This window comes from Myotis lucifugus, unplaced genomic scaffold (assembly GCF_000147115.1).
Source record: "Myotis lucifugus unplaced genomic scaffold, Myoluc2.0 scaffold_16, whole genome shotgun sequence".
Lineage (NCBI taxonomy): Eukaryota > Metazoa > Chordata > Mammalia > Chiroptera > Vespertilionidae > Myotis > Myotis lucifugus.
Genome location: NW_005871064.1, coordinates 13,291,428 through 13,313,361, shown reverse-complemented (window position 1 = coordinate 13,313,361; position 21,934 = coordinate 13,291,428). Strand labels below are relative to the sequence as shown.

General features: G+C 55.0%; 1 protein-coding gene and 1 long non-coding RNA gene across 3 annotated transcripts; one reads left to right on the top strand and one right to left on the bottom strand.

The window, feature by feature from the left end:
* Positions 1-1,456: 1,456 nt before the first annotated feature.
* On the bottom strand, positions 1,457-19,595 carry PLCG1 (phospholipase C gamma 1). 2 transcript variants are annotated; one of them, XM_006085179.3, is made up of 32 exons: positions 19,490-19,595; positions 16,884-17,036; positions 16,674-16,767; positions 16,484-16,531; positions 14,344-14,428; positions 14,167-14,250; positions 13,906-13,940; positions 13,644-13,716; positions 13,430-13,531; positions 13,091-13,209; positions 12,922-13,007; positions 12,728-12,848; positions 11,754-11,922; positions 11,493-11,615; positions 11,303-11,404; positions 11,035-11,222; positions 10,603-10,803; positions 10,407-10,526; positions 10,146-10,326; positions 9,313-9,390; positions 8,493-8,596; positions 8,232-8,328; positions 7,890-7,959; positions 7,304-7,461; positions 5,974-6,070; positions 5,608-5,832; positions 5,386-5,534; positions 4,563-4,677; positions 4,299-4,460; positions 4,123-4,211; positions 3,848-4,035; positions 1,457-3,685 (listed from the first exon to the last, which is right to left on the bottom strand). In XM_006085179.3, the coding sequence occupies exons 1-32, from the start codon at positions 19,578-19,580 to the stop codon at positions 3,643-3,645; spliced, it is 3,750 nt and encodes a 1,249-aa protein (XP_006085241.1). In that variant the 5' UTR covers positions 19,581-19,595; the 3' UTR covers positions 1,457-3,642. The 2 variants fall into 2 exon arrangements, with proteins under 2 accessions (XP_006085241.1, XP_006085242.1); XM_006085180.3 differs by having other exon boundaries at positions 3,848-4,032.
* Positions 5,473-7,470, top strand: LOC106696451. The gene is made up of 3 exons (XR_002828327.1): positions 5,473-5,547; positions 5,947-6,157; positions 7,350-7,470. It is a non-coding gene; the product is annotated as an uncharacterized LOC106696451 (long non-coding RNA).
* Positions 19,596-21,934: the final 2,339 nt, after the last annotated feature.

Below are 21,934 nucleotides of genomic sequence, written 5' to 3'. Positions count from 1 at the left end.
CATTTTTTTGTACATATCTGTACAATTTTCCCAACACCTCTTATTGAATAGACAAGCGATTTTCAACTTTTCCATCCCATGACAGACATAATTACTAAAATTCTGTGGTATAGCAAAAAATATATTTATTGGTGATCTGACAAAAAATATAGATATAATTTTGACAGATTTACCAAATTACGGACCCTTTTATCTCCGAAGTGAATTTGTAAAAAACCAAGTGCCTATACTTGTATATATGATTTCTGGTACTAAGAATTAACCAATTGGACGCAACCTTAAGCAGTGTGACCAATAAGATGCAATCTATTATATGAGCTATATGTTATGGTTCAAGGCAGCGTATTCAGACCTGATGGCTATTGTGTTGGCTGTTGTCATTTTTTTATTTGACAATCTAAGGGAAGAGGTCAGTGCCCCTGAATAGTCAGGTATTGCATATTTTAAAAATAATTCTTGTGGCATACCGGTTGAAAATTGCTAGAATACTGTCTTTACCCCATTGTATGTTTTCCTCCTTTGTCAAATATTGACCATAAAGGCATGGGCTTATTTCTGGGCTATCACCCACTACCCTCCTTCCTCTGAGAAGTACCAGGAAGCTCTATTGGCGAGCAAGAGCCTGAGCAGTGGCAGTTGGGTACTGGCTATCATACCTCGTTCAGTGAATGACAGGAAATAGTTCAAATGATGAGCCCAGTTCTTCAAGTGGGTGATGCTCAGAGGGGCCTACAATGAACCAGGACTGACCCCACATCTGTGAACTTGAGAAATGTATGTCTTTGGTCTGACTTGTCAAATAGGAAAGGGATGTTTTGAACCTACAACTCTAAATCCACATTGGGCTTGTCTTAAAACAATCTTGGTCCAAAGCCACCAACCATGCTTTGGTCTATGCAGCAGGGGATGCTAATTACCATCCTAAGAACCAACTAATTACACTTACCTGTATCCCTTTGATGACAGGTCTTCTCGGGCTCCCTGGGATGTCTTCATATGCCTGTCTCCACCCATCCACCCACCAGGCAGGCAGGCACTCTGTATGGTATGATTTTTTCTCCCCACCAGCACAGACCATGATAAAAGCAGCCACAGGAGGGGAAGGGGAGGAAAGGGCCTTTTCATCCATATTCTGAGCAGATTTTGGTTGCATGCTCCAGAGGCAACCAGCACGGCACCTAGCACCTACGTTTAACACTGTCTTTTTTGAAAGGAGAGGTTTCTGTGGAACTGCCCACTGCCATAGCTGGCTGGCCACACTCCACCCATCAACACCCTAGGTGGGCACCCTGGAGGAGAGGGTGGCCTCATCCTCCTTGTAGCCCAGAGGAGGCAAGTTCTGCTTCACTGGGAACTTCCCACCTGCTTCTACTGCAGAAAAAATACCAGGCGATTGTCCCTTGTCAACAAGCCTCCAGAAACCTGGCTTTGCTAAGCCCACAAAAGAACACACAAGTTAAAGGAGAAAGGAGACAAGGATGATTTATTTGGCAGTCAGATCTTAAGAGAGCAGCAGAACTAGCAATGGCTAAACCTGAGCCCAAATGCAGGCAATGGGGTTGCGTGTGTGAGGCACCTAAGCACCCTCGGGACTGGCCCCAACCTGCCCTTCGGGATGGGGCTGCCTTCCATCTCCTTCCTTGGACCTTTCAACCAGCTAGACAGAAGCTGCCATCAGCTCAGAGGCTTCATTCAGCACCTGACTGCCTGTCCTGTCCCCCCACCTCCCACAAGACAGGCAACTCCTTGCTCCCTCTTCCAGTCCTAAGGGAAAGCGTATTAAGTCTTTTTCACCTTAAAAAAAACCACCTCACCAGAATAAGCTTTGCTATTTCCTCTCTTCCCACCCACTTCCTGTCAGTGCCTTAACACCCCAAATTGAACCCCCAATAGGGCAGGCCACCCCCTGCTGCTCTCCCTCAGAGGCTTCTCCATGGTGAGGAGTAGGAGGAGTAAGTTAGTTACACCATCGAGAAAAAAAAATACCTTTTTAAAAAGTCCTTTTTAGAAGGAAAGCTTTCCCAATAAAATTTAAAATTTTTAATATTTATATTATAATATTATAAACCAAACGGTGGCAACCATATATAGACATGTTTGCTATGGACAAATCAGGATTTGAGGTCATCCTTTCTACATTTCCTCAGAAATTGTATGATTTCCTTCAGTTTACAATTCATGATAAGGAGAGTTTAACATAATGTTAAATAATTGACCACCTACCCTAAAAGTAAGCTATAGGAAACTGAATCAATATTGGGACCAAATAATAGCAAGGCTTTAACGGCTCAGTGGTTTTTCTTAAGAGTAGATATAAATCGTGAAAAAGTCACGCTGTTAGCTGAGCTGGAAAACCCATAAAAATAACAGTTCTGCCACAGTGCACAGCCGAATTCTTTCACTTGGCTTCCCCGATCCCTTCACCAAGCAGCTGTCAGGTTAGACATGGAAGACATAGAAGAATCATACATCCTATGTGAAATAATGAAGATAGTGAGAAATAGTGTGCAAAAAATAAACTTTAAAATTCTATACTCCAACATCATGTATGTCTAATAATAGGGTTTTCAGTTGACTGAACACTTGAGATCATCCCAGGCAGCGCCCTCTGGCAGGGTGGCTGGCACTCAGACCCCAGGGCTTCCACTGTAACAGGGAAAGTGGTCTTCAGGACGGGGTTTCATATCCGATCTGCTGGAGAGCCTTGTTGAAGGAGGGCATGTGAATTGTGTGCAGGAATTTCCTGAATGTGCTAGGCAAAGTCCCTAGCTGGGCCTCTGCCTTAGCAACTTGCTCCTCCATTCTGGCCACACTGGTGCCGATCATCCCGACAAAGGCCTCAAGTATATCCACAAACTTGTCTACCTGGTAAGCAGGTCCTCAGTGATGGGCAGTGGCAGATAGTGTAGCCCAGTGGTGTGGTGCGCCCAGTTCTGGGCCCTTGTCCTTCCATGGCCCTGAGGCGCTGCTGTGGCTCTGGGACACGTTGCTTCAAGTGGTGCCCTGTGGCTCAGCCTCCTCCACTGGCCCCTTACAGGGCAACCTTCCATGGCCTGCGACGCCCAATACTGCTTTTAACATGATCCCCTTATCTTTCAGGCTGGGTCGTGTTCCCTGCCATGGGCAATGTGCCCTTGTGCTGTGTCCTCCTCCTCGGGCAGGCCCTGTGCTCCTGTGCCCTAACTCCAAGGCCAAACTGGGGGGCATCCACCCCACACCCTGCCCGGCTATGGTTTTAAAGCTGCAGGACAATGTAAACTTGGTTTCCCTGGCCCAGCAAGGCTGCTGCTGCTCCTCAGAGCCTCCTGTGATGCCAGCTGAGGCAGCCTCTCTCTCCAAGGGGCTTCGGACATGGTCCTGGCCCCACAAGATGGTAGGATCCACCTCCAGAAGTCAGGCCAGATGTGTGTGCTTAATGCGAGACACAGTACAGTTTTTGCCTTCACTCAGGCTGGGCTGTGGAGGCCCCAAACAGGAATACATCTTAATGGCTTGGTTTTTGTCTAGCATTCTCTGCTGGAATTCAGGCTCCAGGGTGCGAGACCAGGAAGGGTGCCATGGCAGGCCGCTTCCAACGAACCCAGTTCACGGCATTCCAAGAGGCACGCAGCACCTGCTGCTCTCCATGAGGCTGGGGCACAGCTAGAGGCGATTGTCTCCGTTGACCCGAGTCCTTCGTGGGGCCCTGGACAGAAGGGATGAGTGTCCTTACTGGCAGTAGGGCCTTGCAGCCCAGCCCCAGGACAGACAGTTACAACTTTTATACCCAGGAGAAGAGGGTATCAAAGGACGACTGACCGAGCCACTTCCCATCTCTCTAGCATGGCACCCACCCCCCACCCCTCACCTTCTCTCCCGGCTGTCAAAATGGTCTGGGAGATGCTCCTGGGAGATGCGAAAGTCTTCAAATGGCTGCTGGTAGCGCGCTTCAAAGGAGCCTTCGCGGGCCCGGCCATGGAACAGCTGGCCCGAGGCATCGGAGCCCCGCTCCCGCAGGGACGTACCACTGAAGGGACTGAGGTCACCGTTCTCCTGCTTCCATGAGGGAAGTGCACCAGAGGTCAGTGACTCCCCTGCACCTGCGAGGCTGCGCCCGGCCAGGGTCCCACCCCCTGACGTTACCTTGGCAGGGAAAATGTCGACCTTGACCAGCAGGGAAGCCAACTCCAGGTCCTCACTGTAGTTGTTCTTCAAAGGCACTGCTCTGTACCCTGGGAGGAAAGCCTGGCCCTCAGCCTGGGAGGGAGCTGAGGAAGGGCCTCCACCCTCCCACCCCAGATCACAGGCAGGGTCCTCACCTGTCTTCAGGCCTTTCACCGGGAAAGTAGCCTGAGCCAGGAAGTTCTGGTCACTAAACATGTCTTCCTCATACACCACAAAGCGCAGAAAAGCGAATTCAGGGTTACTGATTTGGAAGTGGAAGGGCTTGGCCGGCCACACGGGGTTGAGGCCATTGTCCACTGCGAAAGCAAGGATAAAAGGCCTTAAGCCATCACCTCAAGAGGATAGGGCCGCTGGTGCAGAGGGGAGGATGAGGACAGGAGTGGGGAAGGAAGGCTCACCCACAAACTCTGTCTTCTGCTTGTTGTTGTCATACTCAGCTCCAGCAACCTCAATCTCCACAAAGGGACACACAATGCCTCGGCCATTCTTTGGTAGATGCCGGGCGCCCAGCACCTGTAAGGCAGGCAAAGATGGGCCTGGGATTGTCCTTCCTGCTCCCTCCAAGTCCCCACCATGCAGTGAAGGCAGTGCGCCCTCTGCTGGGCCCCCAGGACACTGCCCCTTAAGTCCCTAGGAGTAACTGCTGACAGCAAACCTTCATTTGAAGATGTCTTAGCTTTAACCAAAATTTTCATGTGAGTTTTTGCAATCTACTTCACATTAAATCCATGTCTGTTTTAACATAGAAATCTTTCAAATTACCTCTAGGGGGAAAAAGGAATCTCTTCTCTCAGAAGCAAATGCTCACCCCATACTCTCCTCACTCTTCCTCCAAGACTCTGCTCAGGCCCCAAGCACCCTGAACCCCACATCAGCAGGGCAGCAGGGTTGTTCAAGAACTGCTACGAAGGCATGTGGGCCTGGGGCGAGTCGCTCTCCTGAGCACCGGGCCCCTGGTTCACCACTGGCACTAGCTTCCTGCCCTTCTCCTTCCAGACAGTGGTTACCCTCGGCTTGGCTTCAGGAGCAGCCTGACTCCTTAGTCAAGAGCCAGCCCCGCTGCTGAGACTGCTATCTGCCTTTCCACCTCAGAGGACAGGTATGTCTTCCTCAAGCTCAACAACAGAGCAGTGCCCTTCCCCAGTCTTGTTAACCAGCATCCCATCTTTGACTCCTGAAACGAGCCCAGTGGAGCAGCCCCGTTCCCACTCAGAAGCCCACCTCGATGCAGATGGCACATGGCTCCAGCCCGCGGAGGCTGCTCTTGTCAAAGGGGTCGAAGGCCTCGTCCCGCATGGTGCTGGGCTGCAGCACATAGCCGCAGTGCCCGCCGGTCATGAAGAGGGCCTGGTTCATCTGCATGGGCTTGTCTGCAAAAGCCAGGTGAGTGACCTCCAGCCCCACTGCCCGGGGGCTCCTCCCCACCCCACAGCACCTCCTCACCTGGGGTCTGGAAGTTGAGGGCCACCAGCTGACTGCCACAGATCCACATGGGCAAGGGGTCATAATTGGAGGAGTCTAGCCGCTGGCCCTTGGGGTAGATGCGGGAGAGCTGCAGCCGGTTGTACTGCAGGAACTTCTTGCCTTTGGCCTTGTTCACATACTTCTCCGCCTTGGTTTCCGGGAAGGACGACATATCCCGGTAGCAGGCACGTTCTGTGCCAATCTCTGGGCCAAACAGGGAGGACACTTACAGAGCCCGCCCACCCAGGCATAGTTGGGGGGCCAGCACCCAATCCCTGCATAAAGGGACTAAACACTCCTCCTGCACCCCCCATGGAGAGCACCCCGCTGCGCCTCGGCCCTTACTCTCTTCATCGAAGGGAACAGGCCGGCAGTAGACGACAAGCTCGGAGAGTTCAAGGGCGATCTTCTTCCTCCGCTCCATCATCTTCCCCTCAGTGAGCTGGTGGCACACACAAGGGCGCTGTAGCCCCAGGCGGAGCCCCACCGAGAAGAAAGCAGCCCCTGCCAGCCTTGGGCAGTCCACACGGTAGGTCCCCTGCACCTTCCAGACCCCACTGGACCACACACAGAGCCCTCTATTTTGGCCTCAACCCAGAACTGTCCTTCCTCCTCTCTGCCTGAGGAGAGGGTGGGGTCCAGGTTGGCCGCACTACCCAAGGATGCTTTGTCACCATCTGTTACCTAGCTTTTCTCAGGCCAAAGGGCCATCACCTCCTGGTTCCCTGTGACTTCACTGGGAACTTGGGCCTCTGGCTTGGTCTTCTGTACCCCAAGGACCATCCTTCCACCACCCTGAGCCTTATTGCCTCAGCTCCCCCAGTCCAACGCAACATCTACTGCCACAGCCACATTTTGGCGACAGAAGCCCACTCCTGAGAGCCCCCATCCTGTCCTCTTACCCCTGGAGGTCCACTTCCACCAGGGGCTCATGTATTCATAGCCTCTTTCTTCCCCTTTCAGCCTAGACCCTGGGATCCATCCCTCCAACCACCTGCCAGTACCTTATCCCAGGCCACACTTTTGGCACAATCCTCAGACCCGTCCCCACTATGTTCAGCTCACAAATCTGTTTTGAGGCCACTCTACTCACCCTAAATGACTAGGGCAAATGGTCACCAAGTAGTAACTCCCTTATCCTTGCGAGTACTTCCTTCTCTCCATTCCCCCAGAAGGCTAATCTTCCAGCCAAGCTCGGGCTCCATCCCGCTGGCTCCTGAGCTGTTGGCATTAATGCCCACCCAAATCCCAGCCCTCTTCTATAGCCAGATCCTAGAGAGCCTGGCCACTGCCATCCAGTACCAGCCCTGACACTGACATGGCTCTTGTTAGTGTCACCAAGGCCATTTTCTGCTGCCAAACCCAACGGGTACTTTCAGATTCTTACCATGCCTGTGGGTGTCTCCACAGCCCTGTCCTTCCCAGGCTCCTCTTCCTCCTTTCCGGTCCTCATGCCTCCTGAGCACCCACACCTGCTTCCAGCCCAAGACTTCTCTTCTAACCTCTGCCCTGTGTATCTAATTGCCCCACTGAGAAGACCCACCTGGATGGCCTCACGTATCTCAACACACCCTAACAGGCCACATCGCTAGCTCATGTGGGTTTCCTCCAGATCCTTGCCTAGAGGCTCACATGCTGCCCACCCAGCACCCCGCAGACTCCGGCAGGCACTCACCCTGGCATCTGCGGTCTGGGCCACTTCACGGATCTTTTTCACCCAGTCCTGCAGCTCCTCCTGTGAGTCAGCAGCAACATCCAGGGACCACTGCGCCACCGATGCCATACTGATGGAGAAGACGAATGGCCGATTGTTCTTGCCCTCAGGACGGATGGCTAGGGGGGCAAGAGAAGAGCTTGGTCAGACACTTTTCGGTGCCTTCCTCAAGTTTTCTCATCACCTTTCTTCCTCCCAACACTTGGAGGGAGGCAGCGCTGCTCTGCCAGGCCTGGGGAGGCCAGGGCTTGAACCCGGTCTGTCTGATATAGGCCTCAAATCTGGACCCTGGGACCCTCCCCAACCATCTGTCAAACCCTGTGACTCAACCCACTGGGACTGTGGATGTCAGCATCAGCGGCTGTGCCTGGCCCAGGGTGAGCATGCAGAAAGGAGCCTGGGTGGTGTCAGGGGGATGTCTAAGTATGGGAAGAACTCAGAGTGAGGGCAGCCTTTGGGGCCACCACCGCCCCCCCCCCCCCCACTTGGAGCATGGAAAGAGCCTGACTCTGAGGAACAGTGGGTGAGAGAAGAGGATGGGGCTCACCAATCTGACAAGCTGGAACATCCAAGACCCCCCGCAGCAAGTCCCCCAGGGGGCTGTTCTCGTCCAAGTGCTGTGGGAAGCAAAGCCCACAGGTTCGTCAGCAGGCCTCCTGTATACATGCGTGTGAGGGGATGTCTGTTGCATACGACAAATACATCTTATAAGTGTGCACATGATTAAACAGACGTGGCATGTATATGTTGGAGACCATGGACACCACAGCTGTGATGACCACACATGTGGGGTGGCTGTGCATGCGCAGGCACACCTGACTGTGTGATGAGTGTGTGCACAGGGGAGCTGGTGGTGGGACTCCTGTTCTGCCAGCAGTTCTAGCCTCACCTCCCTCTCAGGCTCCAGGACTGCTGGGCTGACCATCTCCTCCACGTAGTTTGACGGGAACCAGAGTTGCTTCTTCCCACCATAGTCTCCCCGCCACCTGTGGAAGCCACAGGCTGCTGACCCCCAGCAATCACCCCAAACTCCCACGAGGGGGGTATCCTTTGTCAGGGACCCCACACCTAAGCCAAGGCAGGCACTGCGGAGACACACGTGGGACAGACGGGCACTTGTAGGGCTCTCCAGCCCAGGGACCCAGCTCACCAGCCTCCGTCCTGCTTCTCCACATTCTGGATGATGGCGCTCTTGGTGAAAGTCAGCTCGTCGTCTCTCTGGGCCTTGTAGTCAAAGAGGGCTTTGACTGCACACTGCACGGAGAGAAGCAGTGGTGAGAGCACAGTCCCTGTCCGCCACTCTCCCGACTGCAGCCTCACGTGCACACACTAGCACCTGGGCTTCCCAGGTGGGGCTCAGGTAGCAGCCCGCCTAGTTACAGTCCTCAACACTGCCCTGCAGGAGGCTCCAGGACAGATGTCACTGGGGACAGAGCCACACCTCTACCAGGGAAGCTCCTCGGGGTCCAGGTGAAACCTTGCAGGCCCCTGCCTGGGCCCCTGGAACCACATCATTCCTCATCTGAAAATAAAAAGGAACCTTCTCCCAGGCTCCCTGGCTGCTGAGGAAAAGGGGGTGGGGGGGGGGGGAAGGGTTAGGGCACAGGTCTTACCCCTTAGAGAAAGATCCTGTCTGAAAGATCACGAGGTGAGGGAGTAGCAAAAACAAAGTTTTCTGACAAGTGTGCTCCCCTTCCCCCCACTGCTGCCAAGGAGGAAACCAGGGTTACCCCGGGGAACAGTCAACAGGGTCAGTGCCGACCCCCAGGGACAGGGGCTGGGAGGGGTTGGCCCTGAGAGACCTGCGGCCACACACCAACCACACATTTCTCATAACCTCTCAGGCCTCAGAAAACCACAAATACCACTTCTCCACAAAGACCACAGATGGGCCCTGAGCAGAGAAATGTAAGCCCTAAGCAGCTGGGGACTCTCCCCAGCTTCCTGTGGCCACAGGCCCGAGGCTGTACCTTAAAAGTTGGCATAGGGTTTGCCTCCACATAAAAGCCAGGGTTGCGTCCCTCATACAAGGCCCCATAGTCAGGCTCCTAGAAAGGGGACAGAATGGGGACATGTTAACACCCAGAGACGAAAGGGGTGCTGGCTGCCACATGCTCCTTTCCTAGGGCAGCTGGTCACTAAGTCTGCCCTCTTCACTGGTGCCTGGTCTTCCTACCTCAGTGGGCATGGCCTCACCCCTTCCTCTCTCCACATTCTTAGTTTGAGACCCACCCCATTAGCAAGCTCACTGCAGCGGAGCTCTGTTCGGCAGTTCACTCACTCACTCGGCTGAGCCTGGCCCCCAGCACGCTCCTTTCCACCACCCCAGCTCCAGTGGATGGCAGTCTTCTCCCTAGCCATGCCATCTGCGTCACTGATGACAAAAGTCTCAAGTGGCTCTCCCGTCCCAGACTCCTTCCTTTTATCCAGACCCTGGTCCAGAACCCTCACTGTCCTGCCTTTTCACCAGTCTCCTCCCCCTGGAGCTCTGTTCTCCACGATCCACTTCTGTAGCCCACTCTCCTGCCCCAGGAACACTCTAGTCCACACCCGTCTGGATAAGCCCCCAGCCTCGGGCCCATCCTCTCCACGTGTGGATTCCAGGACCTCTTCACCCACACCTTGGCCCACAGGGACCACTGCTTGAATGGCTGTCCCCCACCTCATCTGCCTAACTTGTGCCCAGTCCTGCCCCACACATCTGGATTATCCCGACTGGTAGATTCTGGGCCTCCCAGCAGCGAGCCCGGGAGGGTCATGCTGGTCTCTCCCCTGCCTGCTGCACCCCTCAACCGGTCCTCACAGCTGTGCCTATCTTCTCCAGTGCCTCCTCATTGATGGGATAGCGCAGCTTCATCTTTCGATACAATGGATGCTTCTCGTAGTAACTGATGAGGTCGACAAGGCTGTCAAACTCCGAGTTGCCCAGCATCACCGTCTGGCCCTCCTGCTGGACGCGGCAATGCTTGATCTTGCCTTCAGCCCTTGACAAGGACAGAACAGTCACACAGGGAACCAGCTGCAGGCCAGCACCACCTCCAGCATCCCAGGCCACACGCCTCACCGGAAGGAGATGGCGTAGGAGTTGGGCTCATTCCGTTTCCGCACCAGGAAGGCCCCATCACGGGGGACGCGCATCAGCATGTGCTCAGCCTGCGCTCTGGTCAGGCTCGCGTGGTACCATCTGAGGACAGGCCTGAGTCAGGACCCTTCCCTCCATCACCACTCAGGTCCCCACCCGCCCCCATCCCCGCCCTCACTCTTTGCTTTCGTGGGCATTGGTCTGGGGGACAGGCTCCGAGAGGCGCATCTCAAATTCATTGCAGCGCAGGGGCACCTGCTGGTAGTGCGTGATGAGGTCATAGAGTGAGTCAAATACAAGGTTGTCTGTCAAGAAGAACTTGGGGGTCCCAGCATCCTGCCGGGAGTGGATCCGGCAGTGTTGGACCTTCCCGTTCCGCCTGAGGGAAGAGGGGAAAGCAGTGAGCACAGGCCCGAGTCCCACACAGGCACCAAATCTCAGAGGGGGACAGGGCAGCCCTGCAGGAGGGAGGCCGCTAACTGGGTAAGTGTATGTAAGCTTGTGGGTGAGATTAAATGTTTCCCCTGAAAGCCTGGAAGGAAAGAAAATGGATCACAGCTACCTCAGGGTGGTGCTGCACCCGTGTGCACAAGCATAGGGAGTGGGTTACCAGAAAGAAAGGGTGTAGTCGCCAACGAAGGTCTCGCTCTCGCGCACTAGGAAGGAACCATCAGGGGCCCCGGTCTCAATGCAGTACTCAGTCAGCAGGCGCTCGGCGATGTGCCTCCCGTCCCGTCCTGCCCCAAGCTTCCCATGGAACCACTTCTCATTGGAGTGCAGCTCGGTGCTGCCACTGGCCTGCACGGGGGAGGACGATAGCAAAGACACTCAGTGACTCTGAGCCCAGCCCAGCCCCCAGCCCTGAGCTGGCCCCTCACCTCCTTGGGCTCTTCCTCATCCTCATTGCCCTGGTCACTGCTGGTCTCCTCAGAGTAGTAGATCTTGCTGCTGGTCAGAACAAAGTAGTGGGGATACCACTCCTGGAAGAGACGGACGTGGGGCCGTGACAGGGTGCTCCCACCACCTGTCCCACCCTGCCCAGTCCGGCCCAGTCAGTTCTGCCCTCACATGGTTCACGGGGTCTTCCAGGTAGAGGATGCCATTCTTGATGGAGTTGCTGATGTCGTTCTCAGAGTACATCACAGACGAAGGCACCTCCTCATAGGCACTGCCCTCAGCCAGCTTTTTGTGCTGTGGGTAGCAGGCCAGGATATGGCAGTGCCAGCCGGAGTCCCAGAGCCCCACTGCCTCACCGAGGCCCCAGACCAGCAGCCGGACCAATGACCATGGAGAGGTCCTGAGCAGGGGGCCCCCAGCCCATTTCCCTACCTTGATAAGGATCTTCCTCTTGAGCTGGTTGGGGGAAGGGAGCCCGTCGGCGGCAATGTCCACGGGCTTGGTGAGGAGTGTGTCCCCGAGCACCTTCTTAAAGTGCTGGGCCATGTTCCTCTGCTGAGCAATGCTGCAGTGGTCCTCGATGGACAGGATGACCGGGTACCTGCACGGTAGGGGACCACCCTGTCACGGCTCCGCTTCGGACTCTTCCAGAAGTGGTATCCCCACTACTTCGTTCTAACACAGACCCTACGGTTCTGCAGGGTCAAATCTCAGTCCAAACAGCCCTCACAGTGAGGTGTTAGGAGCCAAGGGCCTGGGGTCCCATCTACAGGGAGCTATCCCAGAGAGGAGGTGGGTTCTGGCCACTGGAAGGGTGGAGGGGTGCTAAAGGGGCACTTGGAGACTCAGATCTGCTGCAGTCCCATGAGTTGGTTCCACGGTGGAGGCTGCCCCAGCAGGAGAGAGATCCCACACCAAAGAGGTCAGGAAAGAGGAGAAGCAGCCTCCAAATTCAGCTACTGGGGGGCCCTGGTGATCCCTTCAATGAGGCAGCAGAGACCAGTGCCCTGGTCACTGCTGATCTCCTCCCAGAGCCCGTCCCACGGTGACCACAGGTGAGGGTGAATAGGAGTTGTAGAATGGGACACGGGACAAAACAATTTTCTGGGCTGTGAAGGGAAGAGTTGGCAGGACAATGGTCAGGGTTAAGGAAGTATTTTTTTTTAAGGACGGGAAGAGCTTGACTGTGTTCCACAACCTAAGGAGAAGGACCCACGAAAGGGGAAACAAGGATGCAGGAAAACAGGGAGTTCTGTGGGAAGCAATGGCTCGCGCAAGCAGCAGGAGAGGAAGGATGAAGATGAAAGGCAGGTGGAATGGGGACAGGGCCTCTGAGGGCGCCCTCTACCTTTTGCCATAGGAGAGAGCTGGAGCCCAGCCGAGCCAGGGTTCCTACCCACACTCACTCTGAGGCCACGAAGGCATGCTCCTTGATGGTGTGCAGGACGTCTGAGAACTTGATCTTGGTTGTAAGGGTGTGTCCATGGTAAATGACTGGCATCCCGTCTGGGCCGTCCCAGCAGTCCACTGGGGAACAACATGAGTACGGTCAAGTGGACAGGCCTCCCATCCTCCTCCCCCAGCCCTGGCCCCAACGCACACTCAATACAGCGACAGCCCATGCGCAGGCAGCGAGCATAGGCTTCCAAGGAGGACTCGCTGGAGAACTGGTCCCCGGTTAGGTACCTAGATGGGGAAGGAAAGGCAGGGTGGTCAGGTGAGTCCCTCCCTCCCCAGGTCAGGCTGGGTGGGGTCGAGGGCGCCCTCACGTGTTGTGCGAGGAGGAGATCCAGTAGTGGGAGAGAGGGTTGTTCATGGTGTCCGGGCACACCACATCCAGCTGCGAGTTCCACACACTGTTCTCCTTAGAGAACAGGAAGGTGACAAACTGTCCAGAAACACATGGGGAAGGGAAGAGAAACTGAGCCCCAGGCCTAGCCCACTGGCAGGGGAAGGAGAGAGGGTGCTCAGTCTTAAGTGGGGTGGGCAAGGTAGACAGTGAGGGGAACAAGGTGGCACCCCTAAGGCAAATCGGCTCCTGGAAACCTGGTGGGGTTCTGGTCAGCCCGACCCATCTCTCTGACAGAGGGGTGAAAGGCAGGCCTCACCTCATCCAGGGAGAAGTATGGCTCCTCAATCTCTCTCAAGGGGTCTCGGAGGAAGTCGAGCATGAACTCCTGCACCTGGAGTCGGTCGACAGCCCACAGCTCCTGATAGGGGTGGGCAGGGTGGGGGCACATGAGAGACTCCAGTCAGTGATGAGCCCAGCCGCCCTCAGCCGGGAACCCTGGCCCAGTCCCAGCCCAGCCCAGCCCAGCATACCGCCTGGTACTCGAGGAGGAACTGCTGGAACTCCGGAAGGGACATTCGGCAGAGCTCCGGCCGCTCCCCTGCCCTGCAGGAGAGAAGGGAAATGCCTGGCGGCCAGCTGGCTCACATGGTTCACAGACAATAAGGGGCCCCTTGGAAGGCAGAGCCCAGCTCCCAGCCAGCACATTTGCCAAGAATGATCCAATATGGGCTCACCCCCTCCCACTGCCTTCCACTTGCATAAGGAACCCCACCTCCCCATTTTAAACCAAACCTTGGGGCGCAGGCTTCCAAGAAGGGGAGGTCCATCTGCAGGAGACAGAACCTGGTCAGAGCGGGAGCCCTGGGAGGCCATGTGGGAAAGGGGCCCTCAGAAAGAAAGGCTGGGGTGACAGATGGGGGTAGGCTTCAAGAGGAGAAGAGCTGGAGAAATGGCACCCAAAAGCCCCCAAGCAGGGCAGCAGGGCTGACGCAAGCAGGGCTGGGGCAGGAGAGCAGGGGCAAGGGCCGTGGGAGGGCAGGTAGCTTCATGCACCGTCTTCTGGTCGCTGTACATGAGGCTGCGGTACACCTGAGCAAACTGCCCATAGGTGATATCGCTGCTGCGCAGCTCCAGGTCCTGCAAGAAACCGCAGGACTCTGGTCAGCCCCACCGGCTATGGGCTCCCGGCCTCCCCGCCCACCTACCGCAGATAGACCAGGAGGCCCTTACCGTCAGCCGCTCTCGGAGGGAGCGCATGTTGGGGACCCGGTAGTTAACCTGGGACAGCATATTCTTCAGGTCCTTGGCTGATATACTGAAGAAACATGAACATCTCCAGTGGCCTCACCCAACCTCTCATGACCTCTGACCTGTAGGCTGAGTCCACCTGGGACTAGACAGGTAAACAGCACTACTCTGAGACTTGAAGTCCTGAGGATGAGGCTGGATCAGAGCCCTTTCTCTCAGTTTGGTTTCCTCATCTGAGCAAAGAAAAGCCCAGGGTTCTGGCAAGGAAGGAGTGACCAGTCTCAGTAAAGTGAGGCCTCCTCCCACCAGCCCTGATCCAGCCCGTACCTCTGGCACCCAGCTCTCTGGCTCCCACCTGGACAGAGGAGAGCAGCCAGATGCTGCAGGTCCAGCTCATGCAGGGCCCACCCACCATTGCCTCTGAGGGGAAGTTCAGCAGTGCCTCCACCACCACCCCAGGGATGCTGGGAGTTTGGGCCTCCGCACAGACACTGGGGGGACAAAGTGAGGTCACTCAGTCAAATACCACTGCCGGTGACTTGGCACCCTCCTAGGCCTGATGGGAAGCATTCCCTGCCCTCCAGGGGTGCCCTGCCAGAATGTGGGGCTAGAGGATACTGCTGGGCCTAGCAACAGGATGGAGAAGACGGGGGAAAGGCTTTCTCTCCTGGGAGGTGGTATCAGGGAGGGGAGGATGGGAACCACTACTCTTCCTGCTCAAGAGCCTGGCAGTCAGCACCCAAACTCCCGAGCGGATCCTGCTCTGTATGAGGGGTCGGCCTGCTACCAGCAAGTGCTGTTCAGAAGCACTGGCTCTGTCCAGATGCCAGCTGTCTGACCCTGTCAGCAGGAGGTAGGCCGTCACTTCGCAGGTAAGAAACTTGCTGCATCACTCCACATTCGCTCTGTGGACTCTGCCATCAGCATTGCAAACAGGCTGTTCTCTCTCTCACCCAAAACCTGTCTTGCCCCTGTGTACCTCTCTAGCTACTGCCCACCCCCTTGTCTGCTCCCCTTCACAGCAATGCCTTGAAGGAGCCATCCATTCCCTGAACCCTCTCCACTGCCTGTCTCAAGGTCACCACAACCTCTGTGCTATGAAGTCCAAGGGGCACTTCTCCATCTTCACCACACCTGGAGGCCTGGCACAGCTGACTGCTCCCTCTCCCTGGGCTTCCAGAACAGTGCCCCCTCTTACCTCACGAGCTGCTACATCGCTTGGCAAGTTCCTCATTACCTCTCCAATCCCCAACATCCAAGCAGCCCGGGATCAGCCACTGGCCCTTTTCCCTTTTCTTGTTACGCTTATCCCCAGGTGATTCTAGCCTCATGGCCTTCCTATCATCTAAATGCTCCCCAGGTTAACATCTCCACCCCAACTTCTTCCCTACACTCCATCTGCCCACTTACCTACTAATGTCTCTACCTGAACATCTAAGGCATCATGAAACTTTAACACACCCCCAAATGAACTGGTAAGCCCCCAGATTGCTCCTCCCAGGCTTCCCATCTGTCAAGGGCAGCTCTGCCTTTCCAGATTCTCAGGCCAAAAAGCTGTCACCCTCGACTCTCTTTTTCTCACACCCACCTCCGCCCTGACCCAAGCCCTCCCCCGATCTTTCACCCACAGTGCTGGAGTTGCTGTCCTGGACTCTCCACTAGCACCCAGCAAGCCTGTGTAAGTGAAGTCAGGTAGTGTCTCTCTTCCAAACCCTCCCTGGCTTCCCGTCTCTCTCACAGAAAGTCATGACCTGGTCTTTGTCCCCCATCTCTCCGTGGCCCCTCTGGCTATCACACTACAGCTTCAAAGTACCCCCTGCACACATTACAAGCCACCTGGCGTCTTTCCAGGCGCCCAGAGCAAGTTCTGCACTTCCTGTCTCTGAATAAAGCGGCAGGGCACATGGCTTCTTGTCCCTGGCCTCTCTTGCCAGCTTGCACCATGGCCACCAGAGGGCTTTCTGCAGGAAGCTACTTGTGCCAGAACCACCTGTCACCCCAAGTCCCTCGGAAATAGGTCCCCTGAGTCCGTTGGTTCTTCAGGCAGCTACCCTGAGGCACGGTTACTGTTATGGGTGCCCCAGCTCACCCTGCTGGGCTAGAGCCAAAGCTCAGAACCTACCGATCCTCACGATTCCGATCCACCGAGTAGAACTGCTTCCGCAGCCACCTGGAGGGAAAAGCCTGCAGTGAGGGCCACTTTTCCAGCGAGGGCCAGGCCCAGGCCCAGGGAGATCAGCATGTTGTCCCTGCCCTGCTCCCTAGATCCCAACACCCCCAACTCTAACCACAGGGTCAGGGGTTGTTCTTACCTCTCAATCTGCAGGGGTGTGGCTGCCTGCAATGTGTCCTCCATCAGCCAAGTCAAGCCCTTGATCCACATGTTCACTTCATCCTCAGATGTAGCTGTGAGTGAGGGGTGAACAGCTGAACTGTGAGGACACACACCACCCACGGAGCCAGAGACCAGGGGACATTCCCCTTAACTATTCCCCTGCCTCCGCCAGCCCCTCGACTCCCACCTTGCAGACTCAGGGTCTTCAGGCGGAATTCCATCCCATACAGGATGACAAAGCAATGTGACTGGTCTGGTCGGAAAGCAGGGTCCTCTTGATAGCGATCAAAGTCCCGTGAAGTCTTCCCTGGGCGGATCTCCTTGATTTCTCGAATGTCAACTAGGAAGGTAGAGAAGAGGTCAAGGTCAGGCTGGGGTCTCTGAGACAGCACTGAAACAAGGGCAACGTGGTTTCCTCACTTAATACCACACTCTCCCTCAGGGAGGGACCACAGAGAGACTCCCCTCCTGGAGGGCAGACAGCTGGGTGACAAGAGAGAGCTGAGGTGCACCTAAGCATACCTCTGTTCAAACCCGAGAGGTCTGAGCGAGCTGTCTGGGGAGAGAGAGCTCGGTCTTGTGTACCTTTCCCTTGCTGAGAATACAGCAGGTTACTCTGACCTGAAAAAAAGCTGGAACCTAGAAAGAGAAACAGGCTGTTCTGTGAGGACCATTTCCTTACACAAAGTACACAAACCAAATTGCACAGTCCCTTGGGGAGGGCGGGGCTGGGCAGGATCAGGCCCAAAGAACTGGTGCAGCCCTGAAATGGCTGACCTTCTTCTGAAGTCACCCACAAGCAAGTGTCAGCAAGAGGCCTCGTCCCCCAAAGCAGCAGCTGTCCATGGGGTGTTTCCTATCCTGGCTATCAGACCTGCGCACGCCCCCTACCCTAACACAGATAGGGAGCACAGGCCTGAATGGCAGACACCTGCCTCGGCCGCTAACTCCAGAGATGATGCTGGGTGACTCGTTTGACTTTCAGTCTCGGTTTCACCATGTATAAAGAAAGGGCTAGACTGTGCTTCTCTAGAAGGCAGGGTGGTAGAAAACCATTCATGGGCTCTTGGCTGGAACCCAGCTCAGGTCATATTAGCTGTGTGACCTCAGCAGAGTGACAACAGCTCTGATCCCACTGCTGCTCCGTTGGGAACACAGTAACCAATAACAGCATCATGAGGATGATGGTAAGATCAAAAGTCTTGAGAGCCAAAGTACCCAGCCCTGTAGGCAGCGTGGCAGGAGATCATCCAGTGCCCACTCCTTCACCAAAGTTGGCTCAGGCACACAGGTTCTGAACCCAGGCCTGGAGAAGGCTGCCCAGCCACACTCTCCCCTGGTGCTAGCTGGGATCCTGGACAGAAAGCAGACTTACCAGGCCAGATAAAGGAACTTAGGATCAGGTCAAATGAAAGAAGCCTGGCTTAGCCATTAGAGACAACCCTCTCTGAGCACTCCCTTAGAGCCCCTCTCTCCAAATGCGCTCAGCCCAGACAGGCCTGGAAGATGTGGGGCCGGGAGCAGTGCCAACATGCTGCCTGGCTGGCCTCCGCCCCAGGAGCCCTCCCAGCCCAAACTGCACACCACCCGGCTGGAATGTCCCAAGCGGCCAAATCCCCAGGCTCTTTCCCTGTCCCTCTAGCCACAGCTGGGATACATCCATCCCACCTTGAACAGTATGGCAAGGCTTCTGACCCCAACCCCAGCTCCCCCTCCACACATTACTGGTTCTACCGGCCCGCTCCATGTCTTCAGCAAGCCCTCGGGCCTGCTTCTAAAGCTAAAAGCCCTGACTTTCCTGCTGGCTGCCCTGTCCCCAGTTCTCACCAATGAGCCATCCTTCCTGAGTCTTCAGAATCTTTACAGAACATTGTTCTCTGGTCCCTCCCCAGGTTGCTCACTAAGGAGAACATGCTTCTTTTCTGGCCTTTAAGGCCCTTCGTGATGGGGCTCAATGATTTACTACCCCCCAGCTTCTGTCCTCCCATCTTCTCTACTCCATCCAAAATAAGCTGGGCCAATGGCAAGAACAGCCAGCATCTTCCTGTCCCCCATTTCATCTTGGTTCCTAGCCTGGGACTGTCTACCTCCTGGACTCCAATTCTACCAAGACCCAACTTGGAAACGCCTTCATGCAGTGGCCATACCCTTGACCCCCAATGGCACTATGCATATACACGCCTCATCTCCCCGTAGGCCAGGCAGTGCTTGCTCAATGACCAAGAGAACAAATGAAAAAGACAGTCACACAGGTGGGGGGAGGGGCAATGGGGGTGGGTTGTTTTTTTTTAATTAGGAGTCATACTCAGGTAGAAACAGGAAGGGGGAAAATTGAGTCACAAAGACCCAGCCCCGAAAGACAGAGTTTCCAGGGATGGAAGGAGGAGCTGAACAGGGGAAATGCCCAGATGAGAAACTGCAGAACCACCACAAAAATCTGCCCTTTGAAATAGAAACCAGCATGCTTTTCCGGTGCAAAGCTGCTGTCATCCTCCCACATCTCTGACAGAGGCACACAACCTCACACACACAAATGCATGTAGGACAAGGCCTATGTGGTGCATACCTGGGCCCTTCCTCTCAGCCTCTCCCTTCAGTACGTAGAAGTAGTCACAGCGTGACAGCTGGGAGGTCAGTACGAAGCCTACTGCTGGGCTACACGGAGCCACCCCATACGCATGCACATGTGCACAACACACTGATGGACGGTAGCCCTGAGTGAACCCCAGCCATGCCCTATGCTCCTGGGCTCACTTCCATTGAGACCAGACTGGAGGCAGAACAGGCTCTCACCCAAGACAGGTAGGCACAGAGCAGCTCCAGGCCAGGCGTCCAAGTCTCCCAAGCTCCTGTTGGCACATCTGGTCCCTCGTACTTCCCTCATAAGGAAGTGCCAGCCTGATGCCCTCCAAGGCCATCAAGCCAACAGCAGGCTGAAAGGACACAACACTAGAGTGAGGCACCCTTCTAGGTTCTTCAAAGCCACATCCTGTGCTATCTCGTGCTTCCCTTCCTTCTGCCTCCCAGAACAAATAGAGCTGGGTCCCCTTTCTTGAGAGAACCAGGTCTGGTCCCCCAGGGACTATCATCATTAGAGGAGACTCCCTGGGTCGGACACAGCCTTGGCCCTACTTGGGGGGCTGGGGGCTCGGGCCACAGTCAGTCTGGGTCACACCTGCAGTGGGACAGGAAGGATAGGAAGAGAGACCCTAACAGGGGTCAGGAGGGGAACTGCTTAGAGGAGCAGGAGAGCAGCAGCACCCTGTTCCCAGAGACCCATAACCCAGCATTCATACCCACTCAGAACCACAGGAGAACACACTCAGGGAAACACGAGGGAAAAGAAAAGCCAAAGACACGCAGAGGTCCCTGCTAGGCTGGAGATGGGAGGGAGACCGGTATCTCTGTCAGGACAAGAGCTCTAAGTTCAGATCAGTGCATGCAGACGTGGCCCAGGCCAGAAGCTGCTTCCTGAGCCTGCGGCAGCCACAGCACCCCACCTGCACACACACCAACAGTCTGAGGCATGTGCACACCACCGCCTCTCATAGGGTGGGGTGCCAGAATGGGAGGCTAACAGATCTGAAATCACAAAGACCAAGTTTCAAGTCCCATTTCCAAGCTCATAGCTTGGGCCTTAGACATGTCGGCTCTCCTCTCTGGTAAGCCATGAATAAAGGGAAGGCTGTAGTGGGATGGGCCTGCCAAAAACCCTTCACATGCAGACAGACTGCTACACCAAGAGCCACATGGGATAGTCAGCCTTAATTTGCCCTGACTGCCCCAACCTTGGATTGTCTTCTGTTGTGGTCTTTATGCAGAAGGAAGTGGCTCACAGCCTGGCGGCAGGGGCTCTAAGCACTGAATTTGCTTGATGATCAAATAGGGAGATGCTCTCTTCTTTCCTCTCTTGGCCCAGGGACAGGCTCCTTGCCTGAGACCACAGAGACTATAGGCCAGCAGTTACTCAAAGCCCAGTGCCCAGGGCATGCAGACCTGAAGAGCAAATATCTTCTGCATATATAAGCAATGGCAGTCACTTTCTCTTTGAGAGCCTCAGGTTCCTCATCTGAGCCACAGAACTGACCCCAAGCACTCTGGGAGCTGTACCACTAGATAGCAACAAAAGGCAATGCTGCTCAGGACCAGCTTAGAACTTGCCTCCACAAGAGAGCAGGCCTCCACCCCTCAAACAGTACCCGCTGTCCTGGGTGGGGGAGGAGAGGGTGCTGTGAAGGGACAAGCTAACTGGCAGGCAGCCAGTCTGGAGCCTGGGAAGGGTAGAGGACAATGAGCACAGAGGACCTGCCTGTGCTCAGCCCCTCTGAAGGTAGGGCTACTTCCTGTCTTGGAATCCTGCTCCCCACCCACTCCCAGACATTAGGCCAACCCATGAGGGCCCCACCAGCCCTGCTCCTGCCCAGGGCTTCTGGAAGCCACTGCAGGGCTGTGCCGGGGCAGCATTCCTGTTGACCAGGCAGAGTCCCCAGACAAGAATCCCAAGGAAGAGAAAGGGGTGGCAAAAGTGGGACACCAAGATTTTTAGGGCTCCTCAATGAGCATGGCCCAAGAAAGCCAGCCCATGCTCATTGCAGAAACATGGCTTCACCCTGACCATGGTGGGCTCTGGGAGTGGGCGAGGGTGTCCAGAATCACATCCAAGACCCTAAGTTAGATCCCAGTTTCTTGATCAGGAACCCATGTCCTAGGGTCCCCTGCCCTCAATTGAGGCCACTTTCCAAATTGTCCATCAGGCAAGGAAGACATATGAAAAGACTCATGAGCGAAGCACCACCTCTGAGCCTCTTTCCTCATCTGCAAAATGGGATCAGCACTCCTGGCACCTTCTTCATGGGCTGCGGTGAGATGTCAGTGCGATGACAGACACTAAGTGATCTTACCAGGAAGGGACGGGAGAACATACCGAAAATTGAAACCCCCAAATGAAGGTATTTCCAAGAAAACCACCATGACAGAAAAAACAAAAAAACAACAACAAACAAACAAACAAATAGCGCGCGCACACACACACACACACACACGGAAATGGCACAGATTTCTGGACATGAAACATGCTTTTAGTGCAAGTTTCTTAAGTTTTCCCTTTATAAGGTAAAGTAATTTTAACTGTGAGTTAACTGATGTAAACTATAATAGAAACTGTTCACATAAAAATGCATATAAATATATTTTGCAACTTAAAAATATCACAACTCATGATAAATATGCAGGTTCTTT

Excerpts from the sequence above, each read along its gene's own strand:
- PLCG1 (XM_006085179.3), bottom strand. The coding sequence starts at position 19,580 with ATGAGGGAAGTACGAGGGACCAGATGTGCCAACAGGAGCTTGGGAGAC. Across the intron at positions 8,329-8,492 it reads GAGAAGCAGGACGGAGGCTG|GTGGCGGGGAGACTATGGTG; the intron begins GTGAGCTGGGTC and ends TGGCTTCCACAG. Across the intron at positions 4,678-5,385 it reads CATGTGCCATCTGCATCGAG|GTGCTGGGCGCCCGGCATCT; the intron begins GTGGGCTTCTGA and ends CCTGCCTTACAG.